The sequence below is a fragment of the Notamacropus eugenii genome, chromosome 5 (genome assembly GCF_028372415.1).
Source record: "Notamacropus eugenii isolate mMacEug1 chromosome 5, mMacEug1.pri_v2, whole genome shotgun sequence".
NCBI classification, from domain to species: Eukaryota; Metazoa; Chordata; class Mammalia; order Diprotodontia; family Macropodidae; genus Notamacropus; species Notamacropus eugenii.
This window is the reverse complement of record NC_092876.1, coordinates 370,898,164-370,915,380: the sequence shown is the minus strand read 5'-3', so window position 1 is coordinate 370,915,380 and position 17,217 is coordinate 370,898,164. Positions and strand designations below refer to the sequence as shown.

The 17,217-nt window shown below is 35.2% G+C and overlaps 1 protein-coding gene across 3 annotated transcripts in view; it reads right to left on the bottom strand.

Moving 5' to 3' along the window:
* SCML2 (Scm polycomb group protein like 2) overlaps positions 1-17,217 on the bottom strand; it is a 162,098-nt gene that overhangs the window by 107,553 nt on the left and 37,328 nt on the right. For all 3 annotated transcript variants that reach the window (XM_072614216.1, XM_072614217.1, XM_072614218.1), the window contains exons 4-6: positions 7,809-7,879; positions 6,977-7,211; positions 3,496-3,584 (exon numbers count right to left, since the gene is read on the bottom strand). In XM_072614216.1, coding sequence (XP_072470317.1) covers positions 3,496-3,584; positions 6,977-7,211; positions 7,809-7,879 — 395 coding nt within the window. The remainder of the gene's footprint in view (positions 1-3,495; positions 3,585-6,976; positions 7,212-7,808; positions 7,880-17,217) is intronic.

Below are 17,217 nucleotides of genomic sequence, written 5' to 3'. Positions count from 1 at the left end.
TTTTTTTGAAATATAAAGCAAAAGTAATGCTGTTGAGAATCCTCAGATTAACTATCAGATCTAGTAGTAGTGTTCAAATATAAACAAATAACAAGGAGTGGAGAGCATTTTGGAAATAAAGATTTTTCTGAATCTATTTACAACTCTACACCTAATTATAAGAAGCAGCATAACATGACAAACAGCAAGATCATCTAAGAAACAGGAAGACCTTGCCAACATATGATAGCTTATGTAACTACTGACAAGTTACATTACCTCTCAGTATCTAGTAACTCTCTAAAAGTGCGTATTGGAGAGAAGGTATCAACCTCCATCAGGAGAGGATATTTTCTTATCTGGACCTTCCCTATGCCAATATAATCACAAGTCTAGTTCCTATCCTTCTTCATAAATGAATCACAAAGGTTTGGTTTTTTTCATAATATTTTGTATAATGACATACAATATTTTTAATTGAATAATGCTACAAAGAATGGTAAAATGAAGAAAGGTTTTTCAAAAAAATACTATGCATTTGAAAAAGCTGGTACAAAGAAAAGCACTAGTAATCCAAAGTTTATAGTCATTTAGTCTTCAGAACTTTTCATCCAAACTACAAGGGATGTTTCGATTAAAAAAAAATTTTTAATACAGTTAGGAATGTCTATTGTAGCAAACAATACACAAAAATCTCATTTAAAAAAATGTTAACCTACTGGGGCTGGGGAGAGCCCGGGACTGGATGACCTCTATAAAAAGATTAATGCCTTCTCTCAGCTTTTCTCTAAGAAAGCTTTTTCTCTAAGTTCAGAGGTTGTTAAGGATATGTCTCCCTCTGCTGCTTAAAAATAGAGAACCATTCTTCCAAAATTAAAGGCATAAAAGCTGAGCTAAAACATGTAATGAATCAGAAGAGCCTTAAGGTTTTATTCACTTTATAAAGAAAAACTCCTCTAATGGACAGTACTTCCCAAATATGGTAATGAGTATATAAAAGAAAGAGATCACCAAGTAAAAGGGATATTTCTATTTTGAGTTTCAGGAAAATATTTTTAGAAGAAAAGGGCCTATTAAATAATTAAACTATATTATAGATATCACTAATAATAATCTGTGAAAGAAATTTTGGTTAAGTTTTCATCTTACCCCTTTATTCTAATTCCATTTTCCTACGCAGGAGTATATTTAAGATTATTTTTTCCTTTTTTCAAAAACAGTATGTTTCTATTTTATTTCTTTCTCAATTACATATAAAATCAACTTAATATTCATTTTTTATAATTTTTGAGATCCAAATTCCCTCCTTCCCTCTCTCCCCTAACCTCCTACTTGAGAAGGCAAGCTGTGGTCGTTGTTACATGTCATTTGTTTCCTGAAGATGACATTATCAATGACATCACAGATGAATTGTGCATGAATTGGATTTAAGTGAGGCAGAGTTGTATAATGTTGTCCACCTCACTTTATCTTCCCAAGTCAACAAAGTCCAGTGGTAAGACAACAAGTCAGGACCACCAATATGCACCAAGATGCAGTGGATGATCTCGGCATCTTCCATGCCTGACCAAGATGTAAAGCACTCCACAGCACCTACTTCAGCTATAGGCTAGGGAAAGTCTTCATGCTAAGGGTGGACATCCTCCTAACTCACCAAGAAATTTAAGGCCTATCACTTACCCTCATCCTAATTTTAACCGGTCAGCGGAGACAGTTTACTGAGGTATAGCCACTGAGCATTCTACAGCTTTTTGGAGTCACAGCTGAATGTTGAGTAAATCAGGTTGACACCAAAGGTGGATGAGCAGCCCTGAAAAAGGCTTAGCAAAGTTGCACACCAAAGGTGCTAAACTCCAGAATGCAAGCCCTCTGATATCAATTATATATGAGTAATCATACATATTTCCAAATTCATTTCAATTACTTTTTTTAAAAACTGGGATTCATAAAAATCATTTTATTTTATGTCTTGTCTTTAAGCTATCATTTTTGGAAGAGTAAAAAAACCCTCTCCTTTCATAGTGATCACTTTGATGAAAAAAAATTCAACAAAAACAACCAGTAAAATGACCATACCCAAAAATGCATATAATTATTCTATCCCTGTGGTCTCTTGATTCTGTGCCCTTCTCTTCTTCTTGAACCTCCAGGGTGGTTCTACTTCATGGGCATTATAGTATGACATATACCCTCTTCCAATATTCCTCGCTGTTACTTTTTCCAATAATATAGACAGAGATGATGCCATTTTGATGTCTCAGAATCTCAGAGTTGAAAAGAAACTGGGAGACCACCTAGTATATATAACCAGTATCTAAATAAAAATCTGCTCTATAGCATTCCTAGCAAGTCATCATCCAATCTACTTGAAAATTTCCAGGGAGACAGCTCATTTTACTCTTGGGTGATTTAACTGCTGTGAAGTTTTTTTCTCACGTCATGTCCAAATCTACATCTCTACAAATTCCATCCACTACTTCTAAGTGAGCCCTCTAGGAACAAGTAAAAGTCATTTATTCAACCTCATCTGTAAATTATTTTTTATAATATTCCGAAGCTAATTAACACCAACTATATATTGTTCTGTTGCCTCTGAAAGTAATCTGAAATTTTGATTCTTCTGAGAACTTAGTGATCTATGACAGTGGCATTCAATAAATACCATCAATGTAATATTGTTTTGAGAATGTTGGAGCTAAAAACAAAGGCTTCAGTGGTGAGAGTTGCTGAAAAACGTAACATCACTTACCAAACACCATCAATTCACTTTATTTTCTATTCAATTCTTGTTCTAGTTCATGATGCATCTGCAGTACCAGTACAAGATACATAACCCAAAGTAGTAATTGAAGAGATTGCGCATTTCGCTACATATGCATAATAAGGAGAATCCTCATACAATTGGAGGGGAAGGGAGACTTGTGTATGTGCATGTGGACTGGTAAGATGATCTCTTTTGCAAGGCCCTGCAATATCCCAGGGCTTGAAGCAACCAGCAGGATAATAGTACAAAGAAGAACATTTGGTAAACCCTACCATCTATAGAGACTTCCTCTTCCATTTGGACTGTGCAAAGGATAATCTTATGCCATTAGTCAACAACATCTGAGGAAAGCATTGTTCCAGACTGCTATTTAAAAAGATTCTATTAATTTGCAATGAAAAAGATGACTATTTCCCCACAACTTTGCAAGCAATGTGTTTCATTACTTCTAATTATTTCTGTGAATTTGGTAGCTATATCTTGAGGTGAAGCACTTTTTTCCAGTGCTTACTGACAATTTGCATTTCTCTTTTGTAAACTGTCTATTCTTATCTACAGTATAGTTTTCAAATCCAAAGACAGTAAAGTGCTGTTAATTAAATTCTGGCTAGTTTTATAACCTTACTATTCCAGTTAAAAGTAATTTAAAATAATATTCTTACCCTTCCATATTAAACAACTCAAGACTTTTCATTAAATAATAAAATAAAGATCCAACTGATGGAAGCTTATTTTGTGGTAAGTCTTCTTACCTTTTTAAAGAATGTTGCAGGTGCCATTTCAGCTCCATTTAACGTTCTTAAGAGGAACATTGGCCAAGAAGAGGCATTCATCTGAAATCCTATTTAATTTAAAAAATGATGCTTTAATAAAAAATTACAGTATGAGATTTTTCAACAAATTTAGAAAAATGACTAAAGTGTCAATAGTAAGGATGTTTCACCACCATTCTTGGAAGTATAAATATCCTACCCAGGGAGTGACAGTATGTTGATGCTCATATTATATTAATGCAATGATCTATGACCATGGTTAAAACAAACAATAAAAGTCATTGTTTAGAGTCAGAATGAACCACAAGGCTGATGAAATACTGAATGCAGGTTTTGTCCTACTCCTCCTGAACAACAATCTCCATCCTCACACTTCTTAACAGCTGCAATAGAGGAGTAACAGTAAAAGTAACTGCTGTGTAAAGACATTTTTATTACTTTCTGCACTATCAGGATCTCCTTTTCATTTGCTCTGTCCTAACCTAACTGTCTCTCTTCTGAGGAAAAATCTATTCCAGTTGTTGCAATCTCTTTTTTCAATGGCCTCTAAAGGTGATCGGCTACTTTTGGAATACCAGAAGCTAGTCATAAAAGACTTAATCAGTGCTTCTCTTCTTCTTTTTTCTTAGAGTGGATCTTCCTATGTAATCCAGGATGAAGGTGGAGGGGTTATTCATGGTCTTATCCCACTAGTGATGAGCTCCATTTCTGACCTACATCAGTTTGTCCCACCTTAGGCCACCTAGTGGCCAGTGCTAAGAACTCCTGAAGTTCAAGTGATACACAAGGTTTAGCCTCCTAGTACAGGTGTACAACATCATCCTCAATTAAGAGCCTCTTTCTTAGAAAACTCAGAAGCTAATAATGGCACATTTAGAACCTGGCATAGACCCAATAAATAGCTTCTGTCGTTTTTAGAGATGATCAGTTTCCCCTTGGCAGTTACTCATCTTGAAACCCAAATTGAGGAGTGTTTTGTATATATACAACAGTTCAGTGTCTACGCTAAGAGAGGTAGGCAGGTGAAACATTTATAAATAAGTCAATCTAGAGTGTCAAAAAAAAATTTAAAAATTTAACAAAGAAAACTGTAAGGAATAATTTAGCAAAATTTGGTTTGGGAAGGCAGGGAGAGAATAATACCCATGAAAGATATGTGAAAAGAGCATGTGATTTAAACACACAGATTTCTAATCAAGAGGCATTTCTCTGCATAACAGCATAGATATGAAAAAACAATACGTATGAACACACACCCCTACTTTGCTCTAATAATGTCCCATATTCACTTTGTCAACAACTTTAATTTACTGACTTGTGCTCACTTTTTTCCTGTTCTACCTTTTATTATTCTAATGTAACTTTGAAAAAATTAAATACTCCTATACTATTTGATTTCAGTGGAACTGACATTTAACTATGTAGAAAAACCAAAGTGATAAAAATTAAATACGGAAAAAAAAAACTAAACATGGGGGAAAAGTGAAGCATTCAGGTAAATATAATCCTTCAAAATTCAGGGAAGATAGATGTACACAGGGATCACATACTTTAAAAATTAACAAAAACATTCACTAAAATTGTGGTGGGAATATTGAACTGCCACTCTAAAAAGCAACATCTTTTAAGTCTACGTGACTACCTTAGTCTATACTAAGTGCCTGGCACATATTGTATGCTCAATAAATACTTGCTGATAAACTGATTCAAAATTTAAACTGGGAAATTAAATGCATTATGACCACGTTCAGTTGCAACTTTGTATTAATATTTCATATGGAGCTTTCTAACAACTGAATGTATTTTATGAAAGTACACTATAAACTTGAGGAAAAAACTCCAAAAGGTGAACACATTTTTAAAAAGAATGAGAATATAAAATCTAGTAGTATATTTAGCACTCCAGTAAGAAAAAAAATGAGTATTTACTTCTGAATAAGAAAACTCCCGGAATAGGAAAGCAGCAAAGAGAGGTATACTCAGCTCTACCCTTAAGTTAACCAGAAAGAACACTAAAACTAACCACTAAATATATTCTACAGCTAACAATGTAGCAAGAGTAATGGAATAGAGACAAGATGTTATATGAAGAATATCTATCCATATCAAACTTAAAATTTTACAAAAATTGAAATAAACTGATTGCCTGTTCTTACCTGACTTCCATCCTTGAAAACAATTATCAAGTAAAATCCAAGAGCATCTGACTTGTCCCAGGTTTATATAAGGCTATTTAAAGAAATGAATTCACCCATATTTTCTAATGTACAGTCCACCTTTCAAACTTCTTTTTAACCATAATGGCTATTCTCATTTACATATTATTTCATAGTTTGCAAAAGCACTTTCCTCACAACAGTTCATGAAGTAAATAATACAATTATCATCATCTCTATTTCATAAGAGAAAACTGGGTCATGCAGCTTGCACACAATAGGGAGAATAGGGAGAAGACCTAAACCCAGTGTTATTCAAGTCCAGTGTTGTTTCTACTATCAACACTGTCTCTCCATTTAAAAAGGAACTTTGCCCCCAAATTGGGCTAGATTCATAAGACTAAGGACACATTTTAGAATTCAGACTGATTTGGGGAAAGTTAATGCAACATCTGTTCCTTCCTCAATGGCTTCTCATAAATCTGTAAGACTGGGCCTTCTAACTCCCAGTAACATTGCTCCTTAAAAGTGCTCAAGTTCTTGAGTGTAAAAGTGAAGATTGGTAGCAGTCACCACCTTTCTCCTATGCCCACAGATACATCCAACCTCTCTATACCAGATGGTTCTGACATGGAGTAAACTTTAACAGACAATAAAGAATAATAATCGAGTCCACCCTACTCCTACAGGCAGGTATCTGATGTGGTACATGTCTATGGATTTCCTTACAGTAATTTGGGTAAAAAAATGTCAAATGAATTATGTTCTGAGTAAATGAACACACATACATATTTTAAGAATATTTCCATTGGTGTGGGCATTCCAAGGATTGTAAATCCTTCAACACCTTAAACCCCTCTCTATACCTTGAGTTCATTTTCCAGAGATGCTGTACTCTCAGTCCGCCAAAAGAGTCATAAACAATTAGGCAATATGATAATGAGCCATTCTCAACTTAGCTGGGCTTTCTTTGGATGACAGAAAAAGAGTTTGCTACCAGACTCAGAAACCTTTTCAAATTAGTAATAGTTGCCTAAAACACCCTAGAGGCACGTGCATGTTACAATAAACTACTTTACTAATAGGAAACAGAGACATCAAATTTTAGAGATTCAATACTGAATTTAATTCCATAGTATACAGTATTCTGCTACCTATCATCATTCATCTTTTCCTCATACAAAATGGATAGTTAATTATAAAGCTTCCAAGGGATACTAGAGAGATGAAAAATAAAGATCACTCCCAAATTATTTTACTGAGGATCAAACTAATAGGGACATAGTGAAACATTTTCTCCTTACCCAGAGGAGGTTGAAGCATGCCTCCTTTCTTTTCACATGTTCCAACAGGCTGTATGTCTGAAGAATCTACAAGTCTCCAAAAGTCATTCTTATTGTCACTGCCATCCAGTCGCAATCGTAATCTGGCACCAGTAATTCCAATGACTGTGGCAATACAGACAGAAGTGACATTTCGTGGGTCACGTGCTTCCAATTTCATGCCAACTTTGAATTCATTAGTAGGTGGAATCTTGGACTATATTAAAAAAAAAAGACATGTTTATTTAAAAGTATATACCAGACAGCAAAAAAATATAATTTATCACCACAGTACTTACTTTAACTATGTTCTACATATAAGGATAGACAAAATCAGAAATCTGCTGGTATGCCAGAAGAGAAGGTTGCCCAACGTCACTTCAAAAAATATACCAGTATTTGAATATAGAACCATTTGCTTTTCCATGCACTGGTCACTCAAAAACAAGAATACTGTCCCTCTATGACTGTCATCTTCAATGTCTTTAAGTTTAGTCATCCTAAACTGAATGGATGACATGGTCCTAACCAGTCATTCTGAATGCCAAGTTAGTGATGCTAACTATGGCACATACTTTATCCAAGCCCACTGGTATTGAAAATATTGCCAATAAAGGGCAAAAACACTGTCATTTATTGGGTGACTGGTGTATCATAATCCTACTGCCACCAAGAAAAGTCATGTTACCAGAAACTGTTACTAAGAGTGGTTCCTCTCCTAAAATAAAGAAAGCTTTTCAGAGTGGTTAATAACATACTCTATGAAATTTCTTGGGTATGTATTATATAAAAGGTCTTTATGAGAGTATACTACCTGTCTGAAACACTGTGATGGAGCAGCTAAAGATCCAGTCTCTCTCAAGTAACTGTCCCAGTTAAAATGTTCTAGAAAAAAAAGTAAAAATTCTTTAGAACAGATAATACTTGAACAACTTTCTGAAATAAAACACATACAAAATGTTTAACTAAAATATGTAGCAAATACTTTTTCTTAATGTCTTCTCAACTACTCTTCTGATGCTGTATTATGGCATGGAGGTTAACAGGATTTGTCAGCAGAACATAATGACTTGTTCATTATTTGTTCATTTGTGAACATAAAGGATTTGCCAGCAGAACATAAAACACTAGTAGATCCTACCAAGATGAGTTAGGATATCCCCAATACTGGTTTCAGAAAAAACTTGTTTACACTTAAATGAATTGATGCAAAGTGAACTGAGAAGAACCAAACACTGTACACAGTAACAGCAATATTATAACAATAATCATCTGTGAAAGACTTAAGTAGTAATACAATCAATATAACGACAATTCCACAGGACCCATGATGAAAAATGCTATCCATCTGCAGAGAACTGATGAACACCAAGTACAAACTGCAACTTTTTTTCTCACTTTATTTTTCTTATTTTTTTTTTTTGTGAAAATGTTTTGCATGACTTCACATACACTGACATTTATCACCTTCTTAATGGATATGAGGGGAATCAAGGAATAGAGAGAGTTTAGAACTGAAAATTTAAATGAAAAATAAAATAAAATAATATTTCCAATGTTCAAATGATAGAAACAAGTAGTTTTCAAGGGAAGAAACCCAAGCTAAAGAAGAAAATGCTTCAAAACACTAATAATTAGAGACATGAAAAATAAAAACAATTCTGAGTTTCTACCTCATGCCTACCAGACTGGCAAAGATGACAAAAACGAACATGACAATGTTGGAGAGGCTATACGAAAATAGATAAATTCAGAGTTTCTGGAGCTGTAAACTGCTACAGGCATTCTGGAAATTTGGAAATATGCCCTAAAAAATTATTCAATTGTGCATACTCTCTTACCCAGTATGACACAGAAACCACTAGTAGGCCTATTACCCCAAAGGGATCAAAAAAAGAGGAAAAGGATCCAAATACAAAAACATAGCAGCTTTTTTCCCCAGTAACCAAGAACTGTAAACTAAGAGGGTGCCTGCTAATTGAGGAATAGCTGAACAAAGTATAAATATAATGGAATAAGTTTGTGCTATAAGAAATGACAAAAGGATGGGTTTACAGAAACCTGAGATGGTTGGTGAAGCAGACAGAACCAGGAGAACAATTTATAGCATAACAATAATATTGTAAAAAAAATCAACAATTTTAAGACTTAAGACCTCTGATCAATGTAATGGCCAACTATGACTTGATTTCAGGTGACAGATGAGGAAGAACATCACCTACCTCCTAACAGAAAAGTGATGAACTAGATATGAAGAATAAGACATTTGTGGACATTACCAGTGTAGGAAGAATTTGTTTTACCTAACTATGCACATTTGTTACAAGGGTTGTAGTCATCTTTTTACTCTGAAGGTAGTTAAATGTCATAATTAAACAAAAAGTCCTTCAAACTATGGGCCAATGAATCTGGCCCATAAATATTTTTGAAACATATTGGAGAACACATGCATAGTGGCATAGTGGCAAAATCTCCAGCCTTGTAATTAGGAAATCTTGGGTTCAATCAAGCCTCTGATACAAGATATGACCTTGAACAAGTCATTTATCTTCTCATTGCTCCATGTTACTCTCTAAGGCTATAAACTGGAGAGTAGTTGCCCATCTGTAACATGAAAGGAAGTTTCCTCATTGGCAGTTCACCTTAACAGTAAAATCATAGGTCCTGTCCAAATATCTCCCAAATCCAAAAAACTTGATTTGTGAACATTTTAAAAAGAAGTCGTTATCATTAATAACCAGCAAGACATAATGAAGAACAAAACAAACCAGACCAACTTCATTTTCCTTCTGACAAGATCGCAAAGTTGGCTGATCACAGAAATGTCACAGATAATATACCTGGATTTCAGAAGGGCATCTGACAAAACCTCTTATAAAACCTTTTCTTATAGAAAACATGGAGAAAGGCTAGATTATATGTTAGGTGGATTCAGAACTGGTTGAATGACCAAAGACAAAGTATTCTCTTTAGTGCGTCAATGTCAATTTTGAAGGAGCTCTTCAATATATATAAATATAAATAGAGGGTCAAAGGCCAGTGGATTTGTGCTATTTCACTATTTTTATCGATGACTTGAATGAAGGCATATATATATATATATATATTAACAAACATTTATTAAGCTCCTACTACATAGCGAGGGTGTTGGGGATACAAATACAATGAATTGATAAAGACACCTGCTAGAAAGAAGCTTAAATGCTATTAAAGAAGATAAGTACATATATATGTATATATAGAAAGTAAATAGTAAGTTGTTCAACAAAAGATAATTTGGGAGGTAGGACACTAGCAATTGGGGAGATGAGGAAAAGGCTTCATGTGGAAAATTATGCTTGAGTTGCATCTTGAAGGAAGAGAGGAATTTTACGAAGTGGAGAGGAATAGCTATTTAAAATGCACAGATTTGGGCGATGGAGTGTAGAAGCTGACAACTACAGAATATCACATGGTCAGTAATAATAACTGAGGCTGGAAAGAAAGATTGAGTCTAGGTTGTATAAGCTTTAAAATCTAAACAGAAGAATATATATTTGATTCTAGAGATAGTCAACGGAGTTTATTGAGGAGGGGAGTGATATGGTCAGATCTGTGTTTAAGGCAAACCACTTTGGCAGAAGTGTGTAGGATAGACTGGAATGGCAAGGAATGTGAGGCAAGGAGGTGAATCAGATGGCTGTTACAATAATCCAGGCAAAACTGAAAATGAGTACCTGAACTAAGGTGGTAGCTATGTGAGCAGAAAGGAGTTTTGGGGTACAAGAGATATCATGGATGTAAAAATGATAAGATTTGTTAACTTACTGGATGTATAGGGTAGAAAACAATAAGCAGTAGAGAATAATGCCAATACTGTGAACCCAAGAGTACTGGTCCCTTCAAAAGAAACAATGAAACAAAGAGCTAAGCTTTTGGGGTAAGAACTCAACAATTCACAAAAATCGCTTGAAAAACTGGAAAGCAATTTGGCAGAAATGAGGCACAGACTAACAGTCACATCGTATACCAAAATAAGGTCAAAATGGATGAATGATTTAGACATAAAGGGTTATAGAAGTAAATTAGGGGAGCATGGAAAAATGTACCAGTCAGATTTATGGATAAGGGAAGAGTTTATGTTCAAACAAGAGACAGAGGGGATTATGGAAAGTAACATGATAATTTTGATTACGTGAAATTAAAAAGTTTTTCCATAAGGAAAACCAATGCAACCAAAATTAGAAGGGAAATGGGGGGGAAACTTTTATAGCAAGTTTTTCTGATTAAGGCCTCATTTCTCAAACACGTAGGGAATTGTTGGAGAATATGAACAGGTAGTTTTCAGAAGAAATCAAATCTATCTTTAGACATATGAACAAATGCTCTAAATCATTACTAGTATGAAAAATGAAAATGAAAACAACTCTGAGATACCACCTCATACCTATCAGACTGGCAAGACACTAACATGACAGAAAAGAAAACTGAGAAATATTGGAGGGAATACAGAAGAATTGAGACACTGTGGAGTTGTGAAATAGTCCAACTATTCTGGAAAACAATTTGTAAAACTGTATGCTCTTTGACTTAACACTACTAGGTCTATATCTCAAAGAGCAAAGTAAAGGGGAAAGGACCTATTTATAGCAACTCTTTTTCTGCTGGTAAAGAATTAGAAATCAAAGGGATGCCCATCAATTGAGAAATGGCTGAACAAGCTGTGGTATATTATTGTGATAACATAGTATTATACTATTAGAAATGACAAGAAAAATGCTCTTAGAAAAACCTGAGAAGATTAATATGAACTGATGCAAAATTAAATGAGCAAAACCAGGAGAACACTGCATACAATGTTGTATTGTAATATTGTTAAGAATGGATAACTCTGACAGACAGCTATCCTGATCAGTCATTGATCCAAAACAATTCCAAAGGACTCATGGTGAAAAATGTTATCCACCTCCAGAGAGAGAAATGATGAACGCTGAATGCTGACTGAAGCATATTTTTTTTAAACTTTGTTTTTAATGTTTTATTTTGTTTTCTTTCGCAAGATGACCAATACGGACATGTTTTGAACTAGTGTACAATCAAAATCAAATTTCTTGCCTCCTCCAGGAAGTGGGAGCAGAAGGAGGAAGAGAATTTGACACTCAAATTTCTTTTTAATTATTGTTTTAAAAAAATTTGCAGCAAGTATGTCAGATAAAGGCCTCATTTCTCAATTACTCAGAGAACTGAGTCAAAGTTGTAAGAATACAAGTCATTCCCCAATTAATAAGTGGTCAAAGGCTATGAACAGTTTTCAGACAAAGAAATTACAGTTATCTATAGTCATGAACAAATGCTCTAAATAGTTATTGATTAGAGAAATGCAAATTAAGACAACTCTGAGGTACCACTTCACACTTATCATATTGGTTAATATGACAAGAAAAAAAGAAAATGATAATTAGAGGATCTGGGAAAATTGGGACACTAATGCACTGTTGGTAGAGTTGTGAACTGATTCAACCATTCTGGAGAACAATATCGAACTATGCCCAAAGGACTGTGTATATATACCCTTTTATCCAGCAATAACACGAGAACATTGTGCACAGTAACAGCAATACTGTACAACAAAGAACTGTGAATGACTTTGCTATTCTCAGCAATACAATGATCCAAGACAAGTGGAAATGACTCATGATGAAAAATGCAACCTGTCTCCAGAGAAAGAATTGATATTGTCTGAATAGAGACTGAAGGATATGATTTTTCTCTTTTTTTGTTCGAATCTTGTTGCATGAAATGACTAATATGAAAATGTTTTACATGACTACGCATGTATGACATATCAGACTAACATCTCTGGAAGGGGAGAGCGGAGGAAGAAATAGAATTTGGAATTTGAAATTTTTTTGAAAAATGTTAATAAATGTTTTTCCATGGAATTGGGGGAAAACAGAACTTTTTTTGTTTTTACATGTAATTAAGAAATAATGAAAGAAAAAAATAATTTTAGAAAAGAAATAGGGAAAGTTGGAAAAGGGAAGAGTTTTGGGGAAAATGAAATCAGTTCAGGTCAGGGACTTTCAGATTCTCTCGAATAACTAGTCTGAAATGACCAAAAGAAAACTAATAACACAGGACTGAGACTCATGGAAGAGACTATGCATGGATACATAGGTCTAGGAGTTATTTATGTAGAGATGAGAGCTAAACCCTTTGAGTTCATGAGTTTACAAAGAGTGCAGTTAGTCAACAAGCATTTATTAAGAATTTACAACGTTCTATTCTAATTCCTAACATAGAAAGGCAAAATCACGGTCTTAAGGAGCTCACATTCTGAAGAGAGGGATAATATGCAAACAGTTATGTACATGTAAGATATAAACAATATAAACTAAAGGAAATCTCAGAGAGAAATGCCTTCTGTAGAAGGAAACATTTGAGCTCAATCTGGAAGGAAACCAGGGAAGCTAAGAAGCAAAGGTGAGGAGCAAAAACTTTTTTAGGCATAGGAAGCAGTCAGTATAAACACTGGAATGAAGAGAGGGAATGTCATGTGTTTCTGAAAAGCAGAATGTTGTAAAAAGGCTGTAAAAGTCAAACCAAAGACACCATTTTTGATCCTGGAGGTAAAAGGGAGCCACTGGTGTTCAGACTTGATGTTAAGGAAGATCATATGGCCACCTCAGCAAACGATGGACTGGAGTAGGAAAGGTCTTTAAGTTGGGAGACCAACCAGAAGTCCATTGTAGTGGTCCAGTGTGGGGGATCAGATGATGTGGCCTTAGGGTTGTGTCACATGAGTTGAGAAAAGGGGACATCTCTAAGAGACATTATGAAGTTAGAACAACAAAACATGACAAATGATTAGATATGTGAATTGAGTGTGAGTGAGGAACCAAGGATGAAAACTGAGGTAAGCCTAGGCGACTTGAAAAGCGACTTAGCTATAGAGTAATAGGGAATCTGGAAAGAGTGGGGAACTTGGCAGGAAAGATAATGAGCTTCATTTTGAACATGTCAAATTTGAGGTGTTTACAGGACATTCATTTTGAAATGTCCAAAAGGCAACTGGTAATAGACTGAGGTAAGAAAAGGGTTTAGGATTGGACATAAAAATCTGAAACCCATCTGCAGAGAGAAGATAATTGAATCCATGAGAGATAATGAGATCATGGAATGATACAAAATAGAGAGAGAAAAGATGGCTAATGTTAGAGCCTTGAGAACCACCAACAGTTAGCAGACATGACCTGGAAGGAATTCTAGTAAAAGAGACTGAGAAGGAACAGTCACACAGGTAGAAGGAGAACCAGGAGAAAGCACTGTCACAAAAATCTAAAGAGGAAGAATACAGGAAAAGAAGTGATCAACAGTGTTAAAAGTTGAAGAGGGGTCAAAAAAGATAAGATTGAGAAAAAATCTTTAGCTTTGTCAACTAAGACATCACTGGCAATTTTGAAAAGAGCAGAGCTCCTATGAGAGAACTGTGTTAACACCCCAAGTTAGGGGCAGGACATAGAAAAGTCAGCAGAGTAGACTGAGAAGGAGTAATCAGACATACTATGAAAACATACTGTTACAAAAATCCAGACAGAAGAGGCAGTATGAGGAAGAGGTTTTAAGCTCATTTAATTCCTTGATGGTACTTTTAAAGATCAACTTTGTTCTAAAGAGTTTCTGAACAAAAAAAGATTACAATTTTAAGAGGGTTTTGCTATAGTTGAGCATGCCCTATCTACTTACATGGAGTGATCAGGTTTTCCTGTCAATGAATTATTATCTACATACATGTGTACAAGTGACCCAAAAAATGTATGATAAAGACAAAAGCTTAGAGAACTGCAAGGCCACCCAGACCACTTTTCCTGCTTCTAGTCCAGCCTCCGTATCTATCATTATGGGAAACAATCTTAGTGAAGAAAGAAGGGACTCCATACCAACCAAATGCCACTTACAAGCAGATAAGCCTAAGAACCTGAGGAATAGCACTGCCCCATCCCCCCCACCTCTACCAGACCACTAACCTTGTTACCAAGACCATCTTCTAGGAAAGCAACCCTTGCGGCGATAGAACCTGACACTCACCTCAGCAGGTGCTAGAGCCTCTGTCTCCTCTAGCAATCACAGCTACTGAAGATCCAGAAAAGAAAACCCTCACCACTGAAGTCTTTGGAACTTTCAGATATTCCAACATCAGAAATAGATATAGTTTTTATCAATGGAAATGACATTTTAAAAGATGTGTTACTTTCTTCAAACTAAGAACCACAGGGTCTTTCCCCATCTTAAAACCAACACCTGAAATGTACACTAGCTACACTTGTTAGAACATGCACTCTTTGAGTGCATACATTGTTGGCTTTCTACTTATATTCTGATGCTTAGCATGGTGCTATACACACACATGAATGCTTAATACATTTTCATGCATTCTTTTCATGAACACTCTTTTCTACACTGTAGAAACTTAAAATGTTCAAATGTTTTGAGACTTCCTTTGAGTCTTCAGATAGGTTCAGTCTATTTTTACAAGGGTTACAAATTCAAAGTTGGCAAGAAGCCTTTGTTTATAAAAGAATACACTGATACATTATTGATACTCATAAGTCTGTTTGAATGTAGTTTATTTCCTCAAAACCCAGTTATGAACTTCCCTATGTCCTTACAGAATTTTTCCTGCTTAAACTTGTCACAGCACCTTTTCTTTCAAGGAGTATGGAGGAGTAGGAGAGGTGTAAATGACAATGTGAAATGACTACCTGTAGTATGAAGCCTACAAAACAATGTTAATTTAGAGGGAGACAGAAGACAATCCAGAAGGGGCTTACCAGTTATCACAGTAATTCAAATAGCTGATAATTCTACTATTGTTCTTCAAAAGATATTTATACTTCTCAATTATTAACTCATCTTCCTGTTCCTGCCCCTTCCCTCCCTCAATCAACTAGCAACAATGTTAGCTAGCTTTCGTGACTGTTTTAAGTTGTTAAGCCCTAAAAAATACAAAAACACTGACAAAATATAAACAAAAGTATAGAAATTATAAGAAGTACCTTTCTCCACATTAATAATGAAATTAGACCCACGTTAATCCTATCCCACCTAGTGGCCACAATCAGTTGGAAAAGAAAAAGGAAAAATAAAACCACTATGATAAGCATAGCCAAGCAAAACAAATCCCCATATTGGTCATATCCAAAACATATCTCATTCTGCAAATTAGTCCATCAGTTCACTGTCAGAAAGTGGCACTTTTTACCACTGATCCTCCAGAATCCTAGTTGATCAGTTAAGTCTTTCAGAATCACTTGTTTTCACAATGTTGATTACAGGATAAACTGGGTTTCTGATTCTGTTCCCATTTTTCTGATGCAGTCTACACAAATTTCTTTTTTTTAAAATTAATTTATTTTTAGTTTTCAACATTTCCACAAGATTTTGAGCTCCAAATTTTCTCCCCGTCTCTTCCCTCCTCCCACCCCAAGATACTGTGCATTCTGATTACCCCTTCCGCTAATCTGCCCTCCCTTCTATCACACCCCTCCCTTCCCTTATCCACATCTTCTCTCTTTTCTTGTAGAGCAAGATAGATTTCTACACTCCATTACCTGTATTTCTTATTTCTCAGTTTGCATGAAAAAACAATTCTCAACATTCATTCCTAAAACTTCCAACTTCTGAGTTCCCATCCCCTCCCTCCCATCCCCACTGAGAAGGCAACCAATTCAGTACAGGCTATACATGTATAGTTATGCAAAAGACTTTCATAATAGTCACATTATGAAAGACTAACTATATTCCCTCTATCCTATCCTGCCCTCCATTTCTTCTGTTTTCTCTTTTGACCTTGTCCCTCCCCTAAAATAGTGTTTACTTCAAATTACTCCCTCCTCTCATTTGCCCTCCCTTCTATCATGCCCCCCCCATACCATACTTATCCCCTTCTCCCCTACCTTCCCGTAGTGTAAGATAGATTTTCATACCAAATTGAGTGTGCATGTTATTCCTTCCTTAAGCCAAATGTGATTAAAGTAAGCTTCACCTTTTCCCTCTCACCTCCCCCCTTTTCCCCTCCATTGAAAAAGACTCTTATGAGAGACAATTTGCCCTATTCCATTTCTCCCTTCTCCTTCCAATATATTTCTCTCTCACCCTTAATTTTAGTTTGTAAATATCAACTCACCCTGTGCTCTCTTATCTACATATATATATATATATATATATATATATATATATATATA